This window comes from Ambystoma mexicanum, chromosome 14, assembly GCF_040938575.1.
Source record: "Ambystoma mexicanum isolate Mex_15411 chromosome 14, UKY_AmexF1_1, whole genome shotgun sequence".
NCBI lineage: Eukaryota > Metazoa > Chordata > Amphibia > Caudata > Ambystomatidae > Ambystoma > Ambystoma mexicanum.
The window spans coordinates 217,837,866-217,856,144 of NC_090940.1; the positions used below are offsets into that span (position 1 = coordinate 217,837,866).

Here is an 18,279-nt window from a genome sequence, read left to right on the forward strand (position 1 = left end):
TGGCCTTATCCCCAATTATATAGTAAGACTGTTTAGTTTGCAGTAGAAGTTGTGCAGCTTCATCTGCCAGATGCGTCTCCAGGGCCGACCTGACTTTTTTAAAGTTTTCGCCACATTTTCTGTGAGCCCTTATCTTTATACTCCGCCTCAGCCTGTAACGCTCACCTGATATCCCTGGGGGCATCTGGAAGGCTCTGGGATCTGGAACCCTGGATACGAAGTTACCCAGCACGGAATAGCGAACATGCAATCACAGAAGGGAGGATTTGTGATAACTGTCTCTAATGGGTGAATCTCCAACCTCTCTCTGACCGATCCCCTCCCACTGTGTCTTTCTCACTTTGTTTGCAGGGTGAGCTATCCGTCCTGCATCTGGTGCAGGGGCGTTTGGTGTTTGTTGGCGATCTGCCCGAGTTGCTTCACTGGTGCAGTGCGCCTTCCTTCGGGTCCAGGCCTGCTGTGACCCCGACTCTGCTGGTAAGCAGGTAGGTTTGTTAATTGTAAGTCTTAGTTCTGTTTTATGGTGGAAATCCTGTTACTGTCTTTATCGTCTTCTTTTCAGGTGCGAAGGTTTGATGCTATTGCGCTGGATGAAAAGGCACGTTGTAAGGTAAGGGAAAGCACGAAGCGCGGTGTTCTGTATTGTCTTTTTGATGCTAACCAGTGTTCTCTTCTTCTCCTCCTCACAGGCTTCTGTGGTGCTACGAGTGGACGAGAGCATGATGAAAACTGACCCCAGGGATCCGTTAAGGTAAGTTAAGCGCTATGCGGGCATTAAATATTGAAAGCGAACCTGAATATTTCTCCTTTTCTCTTGCAGGGTGTTGCTGTGGAGTTCCAGATGGAAGCGCTGCATAGCGTGATGGACTTCAGGTAAGAATGATGGAATTCGATGTTTTGGAAGCGCGCGCGTTCTAATATTGGTTTTCCCTCTCTTGCTTTGCAGGTCGCGATGTTCGAACAGGAGCTGTGGCCACGGAATGCTGGAATTCCTCAAGCTAGTACTCACAGGTGATATTTCTTCTTCTCTCGGTTTGCACAGGTTGCGGCCCGGTTGAAATGCTGAGTGTAGGGTGGTGTATTCTCAGGTAAGACAAGTAATCTTGTTCTTGCAGGATTTCAGGAAGATGCTCAAGACCAGCAGCTGGACACGATGCACGTCACGCTGCTAGTTGCAGAATAACGCGAAGCGTGTTCTGCAGTCTGGGTGTAGTTTATATAGCCCATGTAAAGTAGTATCAGGTAAAGTAGTTCCAGGCCCAGCTACACCCAAAACACTAGACCGCATGGCTTGGTTCATAAGAACTGAGCTATGCGGTTGCTTTCATGTTGGATTAAAAGACCCATGTACATAAATGAAAGCAAGCCTGATAAGTCTCTCCTTACCGCATATGAGTCTGGTGCCAAGGGTGCCAGGACTGGCTCGAGGAGCCTTTTTACAGACGTTTTAAGGCCCTTAGGGTTCTGGTGGGAGCCTGCTTGTGGCACACCTTGTGACCCCCAACAGTGGTCATGACAGCGCTCCCTCCCAAGGCCCCCTCATGGTATTCTTCCTGTCCGGTCCTGGTTTGGTGGGGTTATTCAGGTGAAACCTCTTAATCAGACATGGTGCATGGATATGTTCACTTGGTTCCCAAGTTCTTGTTACGCTCACCTGGCTCCCACAGGGGCGTCGGTCTGACCCGGACGGCTGCGGTCTCCACCAACGTGATGCGTAGTGCAGAGATGACAGACTGGACTGGCCCTCCTAATCTGGTCTGTTTGACCCATAGAAGTATTCTCCTGCAAGTGGAGAGATGGATTTAGCAACCCGTGGATTCAAGTGATGGCACCCCCACAGTCCTCCCACTAATCACCTCCGAAGTGCCCTCTCACCAATCTCACCTTATGCTCTTGAAAGATGAGCTCTCCATCCTGCATGGATTGCAGGGGCGCGTTGATGCCAGTTACTTCACTGGTTTGAAGGTGTGGGAGAGTTTCGGAGAGTATTGACTCTGAGGTTCCAGGCGAGGACCAGTAAGTATCAAGTTCATAGAGTTCAATATGTCTGATGTTCACTCTTGTTCCCCCCTTCCTTCCTTGTCTTGCAGCTGAGTTTGTGAGAAGGTGCTCTCGTGGTAGCTGGTGGCGCTCAGGTAAGAGTCTGTATTACCCAACGCTGTTCGGTAAATGTTGCACGTGTTTAATGTGTTGTTTTCTCTCTCTTTGCAGATGCGGCACATGAAGATGTGGAGAGTTATAGAATAATCCCTCCGGTGGTAAATCAGGTAAGTCTATGGTGATCAGAGTTATATTTGTTGGTTTTCTCAGCTCACCTTGTTGTTTTGTTTTGTCCCCCAGGTGCTGGAGTTCTGCGAAGAAATGATGAAGGCAGCGCTGAATCGAAAGATGCTTCGAGGACTAGCGAGTATGGCGCAGCACTGCAGCTGGAGATGCGACGCATACTGAAATGATGTTCTTTCCAGGTCCACAGGTACCAGATTGGATGCTGACTGCAGGCACGGTGAGCGTTACGCTGCTGGATGCAGAATAACGCGAAGTGGCTGCTGCTGTTCGGGGGTGGTTTAAATAGCCTCCAAAGTAGTTGCAGGTAAGAAGTTCCCCAGAACCACGCCTGAGTAATAAAATAGTCCCTGTAATAAAATAGTCCCATCCAGGCCTCACATTGACTTGGATTCACTTGCAGCATGGTCTGCATCAGGTAAGTAAAGTCTATGAGCCTGGCGCCTATGGCGTCAGGACTGAACCCAAACAGCCCCCAGCTGGGGCTGTTGGGGTTTTAATAAGAATCTGGATGCCTGCTCCCGGAGCTGAAGGGCTTGGTCCTGATGCCCGGGGGTTCTGTCTTGAGGCCGGTACTCTTTCCAGTCCACTAAATAGTAGAATTTAGATCTGGTACGTTTTGAATCCAGGATGTCTTTAACTTCAAATTCAGGCTTTCCATCAACGAGCACAGGTTTTGGTGGTGTTATGACTCGGGTTCCGGGTTGTACAGGTTTTATAAGTGATACATGGAACACCGGATGAATTTGCATGCTTGGTGGTAAGGCTTACTTGACGGCCACCGGATTTATCACCAATTCGATGGTATAGGGTCGGAGATATCTTGGACGAAAGGTCCAGGTACCTTTTATGGGCACATGTTTTGATGCCAACCAGACTTCATCTCCAACTTGGTAATCGGAAGCTTTCTTTCGATGCTGGTCTGAGAATTTGGTCTGTCTTTGGCTTGCAGTAAATGTTCATTTACCCTTTTGAAGGCTTTGGTTATGCTTGTGTGTAGTCTTTACCGCTGGCATTTCCAAGGTCGTGGGGGAGTCTAGTTCAGAGGTACGTGGATGTCTTCCGTATATTGTGTAGAATGGGCTTTGTCCCGTGCTGGTGTGTATGGAGTTATTGTATGCGTATTCCGCTATCCATAACAAGTCTTTCCAATTCTCTTCCACTTGATGCAGCATGCAACGTAGATACTGTTCTAATGTCTGGTTTGTTCTTTCTGTTTGTCCATCCGTTTGGGGGTGATGGCTAGTGGATAATCGAACAGCGATTTGTGCCATGGTACAACATTTCCTCAAGAAGTTGGATACAAATTGGCTTCCACGATCTGAGATTAGAACTGAGGGGAAACCATGCAGTTTTATAATCTGTTCAAGAAATGCTTTTGCCAGACCAGTAGCGTTAGGAAGTCCTTTAAATGGAATGAAATGTGCCATTTTAGAGAACAGGTACCAGAATGGTATTAAAACCTTGAAAGAGAGGTAAGGCCGTAATAAAATCAAGAGAAAGAGTATGCCAGGGAGCCGGTGGAATATCCAGTGGTTGTAGAAGGCCAGCTGGTTTCTGTTTTTTGTGATTTATTCTGTGCATATCCCACAGGATAGAATGAACCCGAGCAATGTCCTTACGCCAGGTTGGCCACCAATAATTCCGTTTAACCTTGGCTAGAGTCTTAGCAATTCCGGGATATCCTTCGATCAGGGAATCGTGATAATCAGACATGACCAATTCGTGCAGATCTTTACTTGGTAGATATAGTCATTCCCTGAAGTAGGGTAATCCATCCAGAACAATGTGATGTTCATTTTGGGAATTCCATTTCTGCAAGATCTCGGGGTTCATTAAGGTTCGAACCTTATCTTGAAGTTCACTCAGAATCAATGTGGTGGTGAGTCCCAGTAGTTTATCACTTAGGATGATGGCAACAAGGTCCAGGGTACTGTTTGTTTTCTCTTCAACACCCATACGAGACAAGGCATCGGCCTTCCCATTCCGAACTCCCGGTCGGTATGTTATTAAGTAATCGTATTCTGCGAAGAATAGAGCCCACCGCAACTGTCATGACGATTGGGCTTTTGCGGACTTTAGGTGTTGGAGGTTTTGGTGATCTAGGATTACTGTGATGATATGTCTGGCACCTAATAGATACTGCCGCCAGGCCTTGAAGGCTAATTTTATTGCCGACAATTCTTTGTCTGTAATTGCATAGTTAAGTTCTGGTGGTGAGAATTTACGTGACCAAAATGCTACAGGGTGTAATTGGCCGGTCTGTGGATCTCTTTGAGATAGAACTGCTTCCACAGCTACGCTGGAAGCATCAGTTTCCACTAGATAGGGGAGATCAGAGCGAGGATGTCGTAAAATTGGCACAGAGGTGAATCTTTTCTTGAGTTCTTGAAAGGCCTGTTCCACCCCTTCAGTCCATTGGAATTTTTTGTTGTTTTTTCTCAGTAACGATGTGATTGGGTGGACTATCCGTGAGAAACCTGGAATAAATCGGCGATAAAAATTTGCAAAGCCGAGCATGCTTTGGGTTCCTTTAAGTGAAGAAGGTGACAGCCAATTAAGGATGGCATCTACTTGTGTAAATCCACCATGACTCCCTTTGGCGAGAGAACAAAACCGAGGAACTCAACTTCGGTGACATGGAAGGAGCACTTTGAGTTTAGTGTACAGTTTGTGCTGGCATAGTTTTACAAGGACTGAGCAAACATGTTTAATATGTTCTTTTTCAGAGTAAGAGTACACCAGGATGTCATCAATATAGGCTAGGGCACAGACATCGATTAGTTCTCGTAATACGTCATTCATTAAATATTGGAATGAGGTGGGAGTGTTGCACAGCCTGAAAGGCATTACCTGATATTCGTACAGGCCATACTTGGTGCGGAATGCGGTTTTCCATTCATCCCGACTTTTCACACGTACAAGATGATATGCCCCTCCGAGGTCTAATTTGGTGTAGATTTGGGCATCCTTAACTTGGTCCAAATGTTCCGTGATAAGGGGCAAATGGTAGTGTTTTTTTACTTTGATTTGATTAAGTGCGTGGTAATCGATACAAGTTCTCACATCTCCTTCCTTCTTTGGTACGAAGAATAAGGGGGAGGCTGCTGGTGACTTCAAAGGGCGTTTAAACCCATTAGCCAGGTATTGATCCGGATAGGACTTCAAGTGGAGATTTTCGGTTTCCGTAAGTGCATAAATCCGACCACAAGGAACCTGTGCGCAAGGTATCAGGTCGATCCGACAGTCATATGGTCTATGTGGCGGTAATGTGTTAGCTTGTTCCTTCTGAAAAACATCTTGATAATCTTGATATTCCCTTGGTAAGGTGTCCAATGATACCGCGATCACCGACACTATTCCTTACACAGATTTCTGGTTTGGCTGTGGTACAGATTTCAGGTAGCAAGTGGGGGCACATTTGTCAGAAAAGGCCAATCTCTTTGCACGCCAGTCTATGTTAGGATTGTGAGTTACCAACCATGGCATCCCTAAGATCAACCGGAACTGAGAAGCTTTGATGAGGTGAAACTTGATTGCTTCTTGATGTCCATCCCGACACAGAAGGGTTAATTCTGTTGTGCATTGGGTTACTGGACCAGAAGCAATTTCTGTACCGTCAACAGTGGTTACCTTTTCAGTTGTTGGTTTCTTGTATAAGGAAAGTCCCATTTCTGCTGCCAGATCTCGATCAATTTAGTTTCCAACTGCTCCGCTGTCTATATACGCTTCTATGGCATGTATCCGCGACGGTTGATGATTGATCAAGATTACTGGTAGAGCAAAATGTGAAGTCTGTGACTCATCCTTCTCGCTCGACAAGCAGACCTCTACGCTTGCCGGGCCTGGTAGTTTTCCAATTCTTTCCCATCATCTTCTTTTTCTGTAGCGCCTAATACCTTTCTTGCAGGTGTCACTGGGCAGTCCTTGAAGAAGTGACCTGATTTACTGCAGGCACAACTGTAGCTGCATCCTCTTGTCTCTTTCAATCTTCGTTAAAGGAGGTCGTACCCCTCCGATCTGCATGGGTTCTGTGGTATTTTCTGGTGGATGTTGACCATTGTCTTTCGAACGTATGTACATGGCCCGGTTCTCAAGTCTACTTCAATCTGTTCTCTGATCCTCTAATCTGTGATCCAATTGCACTACAAGGTTTATAAACTCTGCACAGTCTTTAGGTGGGTCTACCACTTGAGCAAGGACATCTTTTAGGTCTCCTCGTAGGATCCGATGAAACAACATGGTTCTTTTATCTTCAGGCCATCCTGCTTCCAAGACCAGTTTATTGAAGCCAGCAATATAAGTCAGTCAATCTTGGTTTCCTTGGCAGAGAGATAGGAGTTCACTGTCTAAAGCTTGTACATGCAAATTTCGAGCAAATAGCTTTTCCATCTCCCGTTGGAAACCCCGGAAATCCTGCAGTAATGGGTCATCCCGGCTCACTAAAGGTACCACCCAATCTGCGGCACTTCCACTCAAGTAAGATAAAACGAAGGCCACCCTTGGCTGGTCGTTTGGGAAGGCCCCAGGTCTACAAAGAAAATGGAGACAGCACTGGTTCATTAATGTTGCGTACCTTTTGGGGTCTCCATTAAATCGTTCTGGTGGTGCCAGAGGTACTGCTCCCGGCAATGTGATCTGTACTGGGTTGACTGAAGTTGGTGTAGCAACGGATGGAGCAAATCCGTGGAATGGAGTTTGCCCAGCCTGTGATTTAATAGCTGTTTACTTAGTTCATCAGTACGGTCTTTCGTAACTATTTTTCGTAACTATTCATTCTCGTTTTAAGGCATTGGTTTCTTGCCGGGATGCGTGTACCTCGGCACGTAATTGCCCCAAAAGCTGAGCTAAGTGGTCAGTTTCAGATGTCTCCATGACGCCTAGGTGAATAAGGTTTAGAGGCTTCACGTTCTGTAACGCTCACCCAGTATCCCCGAGGGCGTCTGGAAGGCTCTGGAACCCTGTATACGCAGTTGCCCAGCACGGAATAACGAATTTGCAATCACAGAAGGGAGGATTTGTGATAACTGTCTCTAATGAGTGAATCTCCAACCTCCCTCTGACCGATCCCCTCCCTCTGCGTCTTTCTCACCTTAATTGGTTGCGGGGTGATCTATCCGTCCTGCATCTGGTGCTGGGGCGCTTGGCGATCTGCCCGAGTTGCTTCACTGGTGCAGTGCGCCTTTCTTCCGGTCCAGGCCTGCTGTGACCCCGACTCTGCTGGTAGGCAGGAAGGTTTGTAAATTGTAAGTCTTAGTTCTGTTTTATGGTGGAAATCCCCTTACTGTCTTTATCATCTTCTTTTCAGGTGCGAAGGTTTGATGCTGTCGTGTTGGATGAAGAGGCACATTCTAAGGTAAAGGAAAGCGCGAAGCGCGGTGTTCTTTATTGTCTTTTTGAAGCTAACCTGTGTTCTTTTCTCCTCACAGGCTACTGTGGTGCTACGAGTGGACGAGAGCACAATGAAAACTGACCCCAGGGATCCGTTAAGGTAAGTTAAGCGCTATGCGGGCATTAAATATTGAAGGCGAACCTGAATATTTCTCCTTTTCACTTGCAGGGTGTTGCTGTGGAGTTCCGGATGGAAGCGCTGCGTAGCGCGATGGACTTCAGGTAAGAATTATGGAATTTGACGTTTTGGAAGCGCGCACGTTCTAATATTGTTTTTTCCTCTCTTGCTTTGCAGGTCGTGATGTTCGAACGGGAGCTGTGGCCGTGGGATGCTGGAATTCCTCAAGCTAGTACTCACAGGTGAGGTTTCGTCTTCTCTCGGTTTCCACAGGTTAGGGCTCGGTTGAAATGCTGAGCATAGGATGGTGTATTCTCAGGTAAGACAAGTAATCTTGTTCTTGCAGGATTACAGGAAGATGCTGAAGACCAGGAGCTGGACACGATGAGCGTCGTGCTGCTAGTTGCAGAATAACGCAAAGCGTGTTCTGCAGTCTGGGTGTGGTTTAGATAGCCCATGTAAAGTAGTTGCAGGCCCAGCCACACCCAAAACACTAGACCGCATGGCTTGGTTCATAAGAACTGAGCTATGCGGTTCATTCCATGTTGGATTTAAAGACCCATGTACATAAATGAAAGCAAGCCTGATAAGTCTCTCTTTACCACATTTGAGCCTGGTGCCAAAGGCGCAAGGACTGGCTCCAGGAGCCTTTTTGCAGACGTTTTAAGGCCCTTAGGGTTCTGGTGGGAGTCTGCTTGTGGCACAGCTTGTGACTCCTAACAGTGGTCATGACACAGCCTTTGTTACTTTGGCCTCCAAATCCTGCCTCACCCGCTCTTTTCTTTTAACATAATTTGTCGTATGTGCGATAAACTTGCCTCTTACCACCGCTTTACTGGCACCCCAAATAGTGGCCCAGTCCACCCCCTGTGTGATGTTTTCCTGAAAATAATTACTCAGAGATCTTTCTATCTGTGCTCTAAGTGCTAGATGCTTTAAGATTACTTCATTTATGCGCCATGGCTTGCGGGTCTGCTGCCACAGACTAAGCAGCTCCAACTTTAGAGAGACTGGTGCATGGTCTGATAGGCACCGCACACCGATCTCTAATCCCGTGATTTGTGGGACCAGGGAATCTGAGACGAGCACCATATCAATCCGGGAGTAACCCCTGTGCACCGCTGAATAATGGGTGTATGCTTTTTCTTGTGGGTGAAAAAAAAAAAAAAAAAAAAACGCCATGTTTCTATTAAGTGTAACTCCCTGATGAAACGCGCTAGGGCTTGTCTAATCGCCCCCTATTAAGATCCATCCCCATCCCCAATTAGCAATTTCGGGCAGCAGCCCCAGCAAGAAGCGATCCTGCCTCTCATTAGGGGCATAGATTGCCACCATGGTAACCTGTTGACCCATCAGCACCCCTCCCAGCACCAGGTAGCGGCCCTCCGGATCCCTCTTTACAAATTGCTTCTCGAAGCTGATCCCTTTGGCCAGTGTTATGCCCACTCCCCATTTTGTTGTCCCACTTGAGGCAAAGTATTGAAATGGGAAGGCCCTATGCCTTAGTCTATGCTCATCTTCTGGGAGCAAGTGTGGTTCCTGCACCCATACCACTGAAGCCTGCATATCCAAGAGCCTGTTCATGATCAACTTCATATTAATGGGAGAGTTGAGCCCCTGGATGTTTAATGTAACGAAAGTTAAATCAGCCATTGTTGAGTTGTAACCACATGCCTATCTCAGTGCTGTACTGCCGATCCATGCTCCACGCCCTCTCCCCCCTCCCCCCCCCCCCCCGAGTGTAGTGTCCCAAGTGTGCTATATGTGGCGTTCCCCCAAATGTCATTATCCTGTTTCCCCCCGAACTCCCCAACGTTAAACAACCCCTTGAACTTTAACCAGAATACTCCCCATGGCAATGCCACAGGGACTCACCGGGTCTACTTTCTCCTGGGAAATTTGGGATCTGGTCCCCCTTCCCCCGCATGCCTCTGAATCTGCTACATGCCTGCTCAGCGCCCCAGCAGGACGCACAGTGGGGCTGAGCAACCCTGTCGGCTCCAGGACCTCTAGCCTCCCCAATTAGGCCCGATTGTTACCTTCACGACTATACTGTTCATACGGGATCCCAAGCTTTAAGTTCCTAGTTGCGACCCCTCGGGCGGGGGCGCGCCGATTTCCATAATTCCCTTTCAGCTCAGCCTTCCCTCTCCCCGCCTCCAGGTGAGGACCTCTCTTTATCATTGCCTTCACTGCCCTCGTCTTCCTCCCTCATGAGCTCCTCCATGTCCTCTTCCTTCATGATCATGTGTCGCTGTCCTTTCCACTAGAGTCCCGTCGGGAATGCCCACCGGTACAGTACATTCCTAGTTCTCAGCCAGTCTGTAACTACCCTCAACGGTTTCCTCTTATTCAGAGTAGCTTGAGCCAGGTCTTGATATAAGTGGATGGGTGTGGACCGAAAGCTTATGGGTTCCTTTTTCTGTGCGGCTCGCATGATGGCCTCTTTCAGTTGGAATAGGTGTATCTGGGTCAGCACGTCTGGAATCAAGTTTTTATTGAGTTGAAACGTCGAGTAGACTCTGTGTGTTCGGTCCAGGACTATATCTCTTTCCTCCTCCGTGCCCAGGATTTGCTGGAACAGGTCTGTCACATATTGTTGCAGGTCGGAGTCTGCCACGGACATCAGAATCTCCCGTATTCGTATAGTTTCGCCTGGACCTTTTCTCAGCATCCTCCTGTCTGCTTTGGATCCGCTCCATTTGCTGTTCGAGTTCCTGCACCCTTTTGGCTAACTCATCTTGTTCTTGTCCTTGTTCAGCAACGGTGGTCTCCATCTCATCGATCCTTCTCTCTACTGCCATGACCCCTTTATTGAGATCCGCAATGGACTTGGCAAGGTCTGATGCGCTGTCTTTGATGTACTTTTTTAGCTCCTGCAACATTGCTAGCAGGTCTGATTTCCTGATTGGCAGGTCATCCACCTCTCTTGGAACCTCTGATGGAGGGGAGTGTATTTGGGCCAGTGCTTGTAGTTGGCTGCGTTTCTGGGTTTCTGCTGATTGCATCAGGGCTTTGATATCCCCGGACCCCGAATTTTTAGACTTCATAGTTTGCTTAGACATTTTTCCTGCGTCAAGGCGGTGCCCTTTGCCACCGCTCAGTTTGCGAGCCCACTGCTGATGTCCCTTTGCCACCTGTTCCCAGCAGATGACACTCCGGTCACCGTTAGAACACCACTGCCTTGTGTTGTTAGGGGCACTCTGTGGCTCCACCCCACTCCAGAATAACTGGGTTCCACCTAATTTTCACCTGTCTCTCAAAGCAGCTCCACCCATAACATTGTGCCACCGGGCTATAGCCTCCTCTGTAGCTTGCCACCTGGTCCACCACAGCAGTGGTAGCGATTATCCTGCCAGTTCCAGAGCGCCTCAGGGTTGCCTTAGCCTTAGATTGTTTCACATTCAGGGGCACTCCTCCTCGTCCCCGAGCTCCTTGGTGCACATTGCCAGTGCCAGCATCAGGCACCTCAAACATTTGTCCTGCAGTGCCCCTTCCTTTAATGGGTGCTGTCAGGGTGCTGAATCCCTCATGTTGCTCTGGCGAGGTTCTCACCCCCAGGGTTCGCCAGCTGATGAAGGGGCCCCTTCTGCACCAAGGTGCTTCTTTGTGCCTCTTCCCTGCTATTGTCACTATAGGGGACATTTGCTGATATTGTGGGGTTTCTAAAGGGTTCTACCTCCTCTCAGGCATGTTCATGTGCAAGTTGCCTACCAGGGGTGCTCCCGGAGGCCTCTGACCCACCTTAAGATACGCGTAGTATTAATTGTCAGGCACGCGGACACTTTCTTCTGCCCACTCCGGGCTGCTTAGCTAGCTGCACGTCGACATGGTCTCCGGGCCAGACCAAGCTCCCCACTGCGGGAAATCGATGATTCACAGCGGCCCGTTCCAGACGACACACAGCATGCTCAAGGTCCTCTCTGAGGGCGTGAGCCGCTTCCACACCACACCTCGGGCAGTGGGGCTCTACGACACCTGTGTGCCCGTCCCTGCCGCCCCAGCTCCCCTTACCCGTTTCTCTCCGAACAGTTGGTACACAGGGGTGAGGAAAGGGCCACTCGAGAGGGCGCACCGAGTCCAGTATTCGATCTGGGCACCCTTCACACTGTTGCTGGCAGCCCGGGGCGGCTCACCCTCCCTGTTTGCGGGCTACAGAAGGTCAGTTGTTGGATAGCTTACTGCAGCGCCGGGGGCGACCCTGCAGTTCTCGGGGTGCCGACGCGAGTTGCGTCCGCCATTTTGATCACAGCCGTTGGGCTCCGTGCCATTCTGCTCCTATCTTGTTTTCGGGGGCTCCTCTGCTTCCCAAACGTGTACAGCTTGCTCCTTAGACAGTCACACACCCCTGGAGCCGTTCCACTGCATTATTGAGGCATTTTAGGGGGTATTGGGGCCACGGGATGGGAAAGAGCTCACAGAAGAGGCATCCACTGGCGTTCTCGGATAGCTACGCCCCAAAATAGCAGTATTTTTCACCTAAATATCGAGAGTCTCCTTACAAAATCAGGAGGGTTGGCATGTATGTTAAATGTGCTACTGGTATAATAAAAAGGTTTTAACCAGGTCGGCCTTCAGCCAAACGATGTATAAGCTCTATGTGTGTCCTTGTCTGAAGTCCTGTTAAAAAGAAGCATTGGCAAAGCCAACAGTTTTTGCTTGTGTATAAGTATTCTGCATGTGCCAGGAACTGCTATTAGATGCCCAAGTACTCGCACCATGTTGCACCTGCTACCATCAATGGCCAAAGAATACCACTTAAGACAGTGACTGCCAAGTGCCTTTCCCATGCCTACACACAAGCCCAAAAGTTTAGCATTGCCAGTGCTTGTTGTACTACTCCGTTTAAACATGCTTCCGTGTAGGTCTGAAAGTAGGTGCATGCAAAATTGAAAAAAGAGATTGTTGACTTTTACATTGTACCCTTCAACACAATAGATTATACTTTGAGTTAATAGCCGGACTTGGTCAGGCCAGTCGTCGGCGCTCACCTGTGGTGCTGTCTTCTGCCAGCGTCCCATGGATGTGGGCAAGAGGCATGATCACACAAGAAACATGCCCTGCGCAAAAGTCCAGGACGGGCTCTAAGCATAGCGGCGGTCCCGAAGTCCCGTTTAGGAATCTAGACCGACACACTTCTGCTGGAGCCGCTGGACTCCTGCGACTGTCCTTTGCCCTTTCCAGCACCTGAGTACAGAAAGCCGATTCCATTGACTGGACCCCGCCTTTGCCCGAATCGCAAACAAGGCGGCCATCTTCAAACGCATCGGCTTGCCTAAGTTAATGTTCAAATACTACGGTGCTATATTTAAAAACCGGGGCTTTCGAAATTGAATGAAAACCGTGTTCCCCTCTGAGTTTTCTTAGGTGACGTGATCTACCCTCAACTACAGGTAGGAGTGGGGACTGTGTCAGAGATCTGGCACCTTGAACTTTGTTTATATTTCAGAAATTCAGTGTAAGAATTAACTTCAGCCACTCCGGAGATCAGTCAAAGAACTGTAAACATTCAGCATGACTTTAGCATGGCGGTCGGCAGTAGTGTCTCTAAGCCCCGCCCACAAAAAACTCTGTGGGTCCGAGCGAGGCACAACAACCCTGAGTGGATGAGGTCGATGTAAACATAGAAGAAGGATTCTAGCAGCAAAGCGCGCAGCACAGAGGGATACTACAGTGCCGCAGGCGGAGGTACCCTTCTATGTGTGTAGGGTTTTCCTTTAAGAACGTTAGCAGGTGCACATGGATTTGTGTGAACTGACCCCGTGTAGTCAACACGGATCAGTCGACTGTTGTATGCATCTGTGGTAGAGGTTCGTGATACTGCACATCGGTCTACGGCATTGAGTAACCTCTACACTCGGACTGTAAACTCTCCTCTCTCCCGCTGCAGTAATATTCTACGCCACAGCTAAAGAATGACAATCTATAACACAGAATCACCCTACCATTAGTGTGTGCCCATGGCTCAAAGCTATAAAGGCAGCGGGTCAACATTTTAATTTCTGTAGGAAGGTGTGGGGAGTGGCGAACCTTAGTAATACTAATAACTAAGTTATTATCCAATTACCTTTCATTTGGGTTATATCAGGGACGTCACATCACGGCGAGTGACACAGTAGGAAGTAACTTCACAGGGAGAGCAGCTAGTGCTTGTTGTGGTGGCCTCGATGCCACACTTACAGGACACTGGAAGTGATTCTAACTGCCTTTATTTAAAGGACACAACAGGTGGGCATAAACTGTCCATGTGCTTAACAGGGGCAAGTACTCACAGTCCCGTCTGGGTCTCCCAGTTACTTCACTGGAGGCAGGGTGTGCACATGGATGGCACGCTATAAGCTTCCAGGACCCCCATGAGGCCTCCTATGGCATTGGATTGATGCCCTGGAAGCTGGACTGCATAGGCCCCTCTGGGCCTCAGTTAGGGTGGCTCCTTATCAGGACCAGCGCTGTTTCCAGACCGCTTGTCTGGCGCTCTGCCAACCTTCTCCCTGGCGCCAACGTTCTCTCACGGAGTGCCGGTCCAGGAGATCTCGTTATGCTGAGATCTCGCAAGACCACGCTCCCGCGTTCACGTGACGTCCCCACACTTGTGGGTTTTTTTTATTGATACTTTGCTTTTCACCAAAACTAAAAAGTTATTGATGGAACGTTTAACGTTCCTAACCATAATCGTTGCTCTGTAAATCCTTCAATAGAAATTATTTCATCCCATTTCTGCCATTACCTCCCTGTCCCTCTTTCTCGTCCTAGATATTAAGATTGTAACTTATACTTCATGCGCACCACAGTTGTGCTGCCTGCCAAAGCAGAACTTTTTATGATGATAAAGGTATTTGTACCGCACACCGTCACCAACAGAGTTGGTCCCCAGGCACTCTGGTGGCCCTCACCTTTGTTTTCCTACGGCTCTACCAGAAATGTCGTCAGGCCTAGTATGGTGGTCGCCTGTCTGTTTCCATTTCCTTCTCACTCTACCCCTCCCTTCCTTATCTATGTCTTAGCACTTGCACTATCTGAAATGTCATCGGGCCGAGCACGATAGTTAATTTCACATCCTTACTGTTCATGGCCTGTAAGAATGTCGTCGTATTTTCCCTTGTTCCCTTCCTTGCCTTGAAGCGCTTTGAAACACATTGTGTATAGGCGCTATATAAATAAACTATCATATCATATCTGTAAACGAGAAGGTGGGATGGGTTAGTAAGTGAAGAGGGAGTAGGATAGTGAGAGGAGTAGTGTTCTGTTGGCAGCTTCAACTCAGTATACACCGGGTGCTGAGCTTTGGTGCGAGTATTGGATTGCTGTGGTGTTGGTGCAGCTTTTTGTGCGAGAGATGGTTGTGTGAGTATTTTGAGTGAGATAAGTATGCAGAGAGTTTGAGCTTATATTGGTTAGTGGGTTATCTGACATTTAACATACTAACATTCCCAGTTCTGTATAAGTGTAGCACTTGATGACTTTCATGATTCTGTCTAAGTGTGGGCATGCTAACATTCACAATCCTTTCTAGATGTGATGCAGTCTAATGTTCACAATTCTAACTGTGGCACATGCTAACATTCAAGTTTCATTTAGGTGTGGTGCTTGATGACCTTGACAAGTATGTTGGTATGTAATGCAAGGTAACATCTACACTACTGTCATGAATAGGTTCAGGGTGGTGGCCACAAATCTTTCTAAGTGTGCCTGGTGTAAGTCTATGGCAGTCTATGTTGTGGGAAGATAAGAGAGTGGCGGGGGCTTTCTAGAGTAGAGTCATTGCTCTATACCCCACCCATGCCACACTTACAGTTTTTGTTGGTGTATGTTCGCTGCTAGCTTCACTGGCTTCCACTGCTGACACCCGCAGACACTGTTTGGAGCCGCCAATGTAGGAGCCACTCTTTGCCTTGGGGCCCTTAGCCGCGAGGGCTGCCTGGGGTGTCCTTGATGAAGGTATAATGGACCAATCAAAGCCGTTGGGATTCGGGCGAGCAGGAAGCAGGAAAGGCTTGCAATAGACAACGCTGCAACCTTGCACTACATGCTTTTCATGGCACTATATTTAATTATGGATGGCTGGTTGGGAGCATGGGGGCTAGATTGCACTCACCTCTCCAGGGGTTAGCTGCAAATGGCGCTGATGCCTCGCAGTATGCAGGTTTCTAGGCCTGCGTTGATGGTACAATGTCGGACCAATCACGGCCTTGGGGAGGCGGGATTCGGGCGAGCAGGAAAGGCTTGCAAGAGACAGTGCTGCAAAATTGCACTACATGCTTTTCAAGGCACTGTATTTAATTATGTATGGCTGGCTGGGAGCATGGGGGCTAGATTGCACTCCCCTCTCCAGGGTTTAGCTGCACATTAATAAATACCAAGCTATAAGACCCATAACTTTAATGGTAACCTGGGACGCACGCTTATCGGGTAAACACCCTTCCTAAATCACTTCCAATTGTGCTTAATACTTAAATGAAGATCAATTGTACTATCCAATTTTATTATTGTTCATGTTTCTTTATACAACTTCACTTCTTATACAAATCATACACAGGAAGATATCGTTTCCTATTACACGTCTTAATTTCTACAAAACATAAATCCATGAAAACATTCTCGTACAGTCACCTTGTTAAACCGTTGCACTCTTAGCAACAATCCAATTTCTATATTCAGGATCAACAGATCAGTAAGTATATTGCGTGTGTCTTCCTTATTATTGAAACAAGGATTTCCCCACATTCTCTTCGTGTTTCGGACAGTAAGTCCATCTGGAGATCTTCTAATCTGTTTTCCTACAATAGCAAATAATTCAAAATCATTTTTTTAATTTCACTTCTATTACCCAGCATAGCTTCCTTTTACTCAAACCATCACTAACCTGTTTGTTATTGCTCCTCATCATCTTCAGTCACATATGACCTGTAAGTCATAAGTAATCATATGTCATATTTAATGTTCTTTTTTTTCAACTCCACCTATACAACTTTAACACATCTTACCTCACCTATTCGTTCCACTATAACTCCACAGGACATCTAAACGGCTCTCATATAGATGCTCTTCGAACTCTTTCCTCCTTAACCCAGCTTCTGTGTAAGTAAAACAAAGTATCCTTAAGAATCTTATCTGATCAAGTCCATTCCATTCTTACTTTTCCCATTCCTTGAATGAGACTTTCGTCAGATATCCTGCTCTCACCTCTTATTCATAATATTCATCATATAAAATGTCTTGCGCGCAGTGTTCAGTGTGTGTCCTGCTCTGAATGTTCAAACCTGCGAAGAATCAGAAGTACGTATCGTCTCCCTTCATGCATGGTGTGTGCCGTTGTGCGTCTGACATCATAGACTACGTCATGCCATGCTCATACTCTATATATCCATGTTTACGCAACCCTTAAAGTTATACTATTCCTGTTTGTGTCAATATTGTATATCTCTTTATTTTCGGCACAATAAGGGGGTAGTTCCCTTACAAATTGTATTGTTTAAAGAGATTGGCCATGATAGAAAATATATATAAAAAATATTTTTACAAAAAGTACTTATGTAAAATATTTGGCAAATTAGCCTCCAAGACAGGATTTTTAATTACTCTGAGGCATCCGTTTCGTGAAACGAATAAACCTCCTGTGTCTCTGCTCTCGTGGCAGTAATCAAGCAAAAGCCCTCTACTGGGAGCTTTTGCTTATTGCTGCGAGGCTCCAGCTGGAGGCTACACCGCCTGCATGCCTTTCTTGTCCCTGTGCTCCTGGTGAGTGCTGCCCCCAACCCTTTATTTCTATTTTTAATTCCTCTGGCCACCACAATCCTATATTTATGAACTCAGGTTTTCCGAGTTCATGAATATAGAATTGCGACAGAGTATTCATAATTGCTTGTACTTTTGTTTTAATTTTCTTGGGCTTCCCCGGAAAGTGTCCTGGGCTCTCCTGAGCCAGGGGAGCCCAGGAAACTTAAAACCAAAGTATCACCAATAATAAATACTACGCCTCACAATGCAATTGGTGCAAGACGAAACAAAAGTACCAGCAAATAATTGCAGTGAGTTTAGCTTGAAGTGTCCTGGGCTCCCAGAAAACTTCAAGCAAAACTAACTGCAATTATGAATGCAATGCCGGCAGGCTGTAGTTTGCCAGCATTCTCTGCTCTCCGGTAGCAATGATAAAAATATCCCATTAGGGGGTTTTGCTTGATTACTGCCGCGAGAGCCTGGTTCATTGCACAAAATTGATGCCTCCAAGTGCTTGACTTTGAGGCTCATTTGCCGAATATTTGACATGGCAACAATTTGTAAAAATATTTTTTACATATATTTTTTACCATGGGCAATCTTTTGAAACAATAACATTTTTGAAGGAACTACCCCTTTAATGGTATTGTGTCAGTTACTTTTAAAAATAAGTCTCAGAAAGCATATACCACCTCAATTGCATGGTATGCATCTGTTACACTCACCTGATTGTGACACAGAAAACGTGGAGATCTCTCAGGGACATGGTG

At 47.2% G+C, this 18,279-nt stretch overlaps 2 protein-coding genes across 3 annotated transcripts in view; one reads left to right on the forward strand and one right to left on the reverse strand.

Moving 5' to 3' along the window:
- Positions 1–13,021, reverse strand: part of L2HGDH (L-2-hydroxyglutarate dehydrogenase) — a 265,162-nt gene extending 252,141 nt beyond the window's left edge. The window contains exon 1 of one of the 2 annotated variants that reach the window (XM_069638978.1): positions 12,784–13,021. In XM_069638978.1, the coding sequence (XP_069495079.1) occupies positions 12,784–12,884 (101 nt within the window). In that variant the 5' untranslated portion in view covers positions 12,885–13,021. The remainder of the gene's footprint in view (positions 1–12,783) is intronic. The other variant, XM_069638979.1, reaches the window with a different exon arrangement.
- Positions 13,022–13,469: 448 nt separating this feature from the next.
- The window catches only part of DMAC2L (distal membrane arm assembly component 2 like), a 586,679-nt gene continuing 581,869 nt past the window's right edge, over positions 13,470–18,279 (forward strand). The window contains exon 1 of the mRNA XM_069638980.1: positions 13,470–13,492. Coding sequence (XP_069495081.1) covers positions 13,491–13,492 — 2 coding nt within the window. The 5' untranslated portion in view covers positions 13,470–13,490. The remainder of the gene's footprint in view (positions 13,493–18,279) is intronic.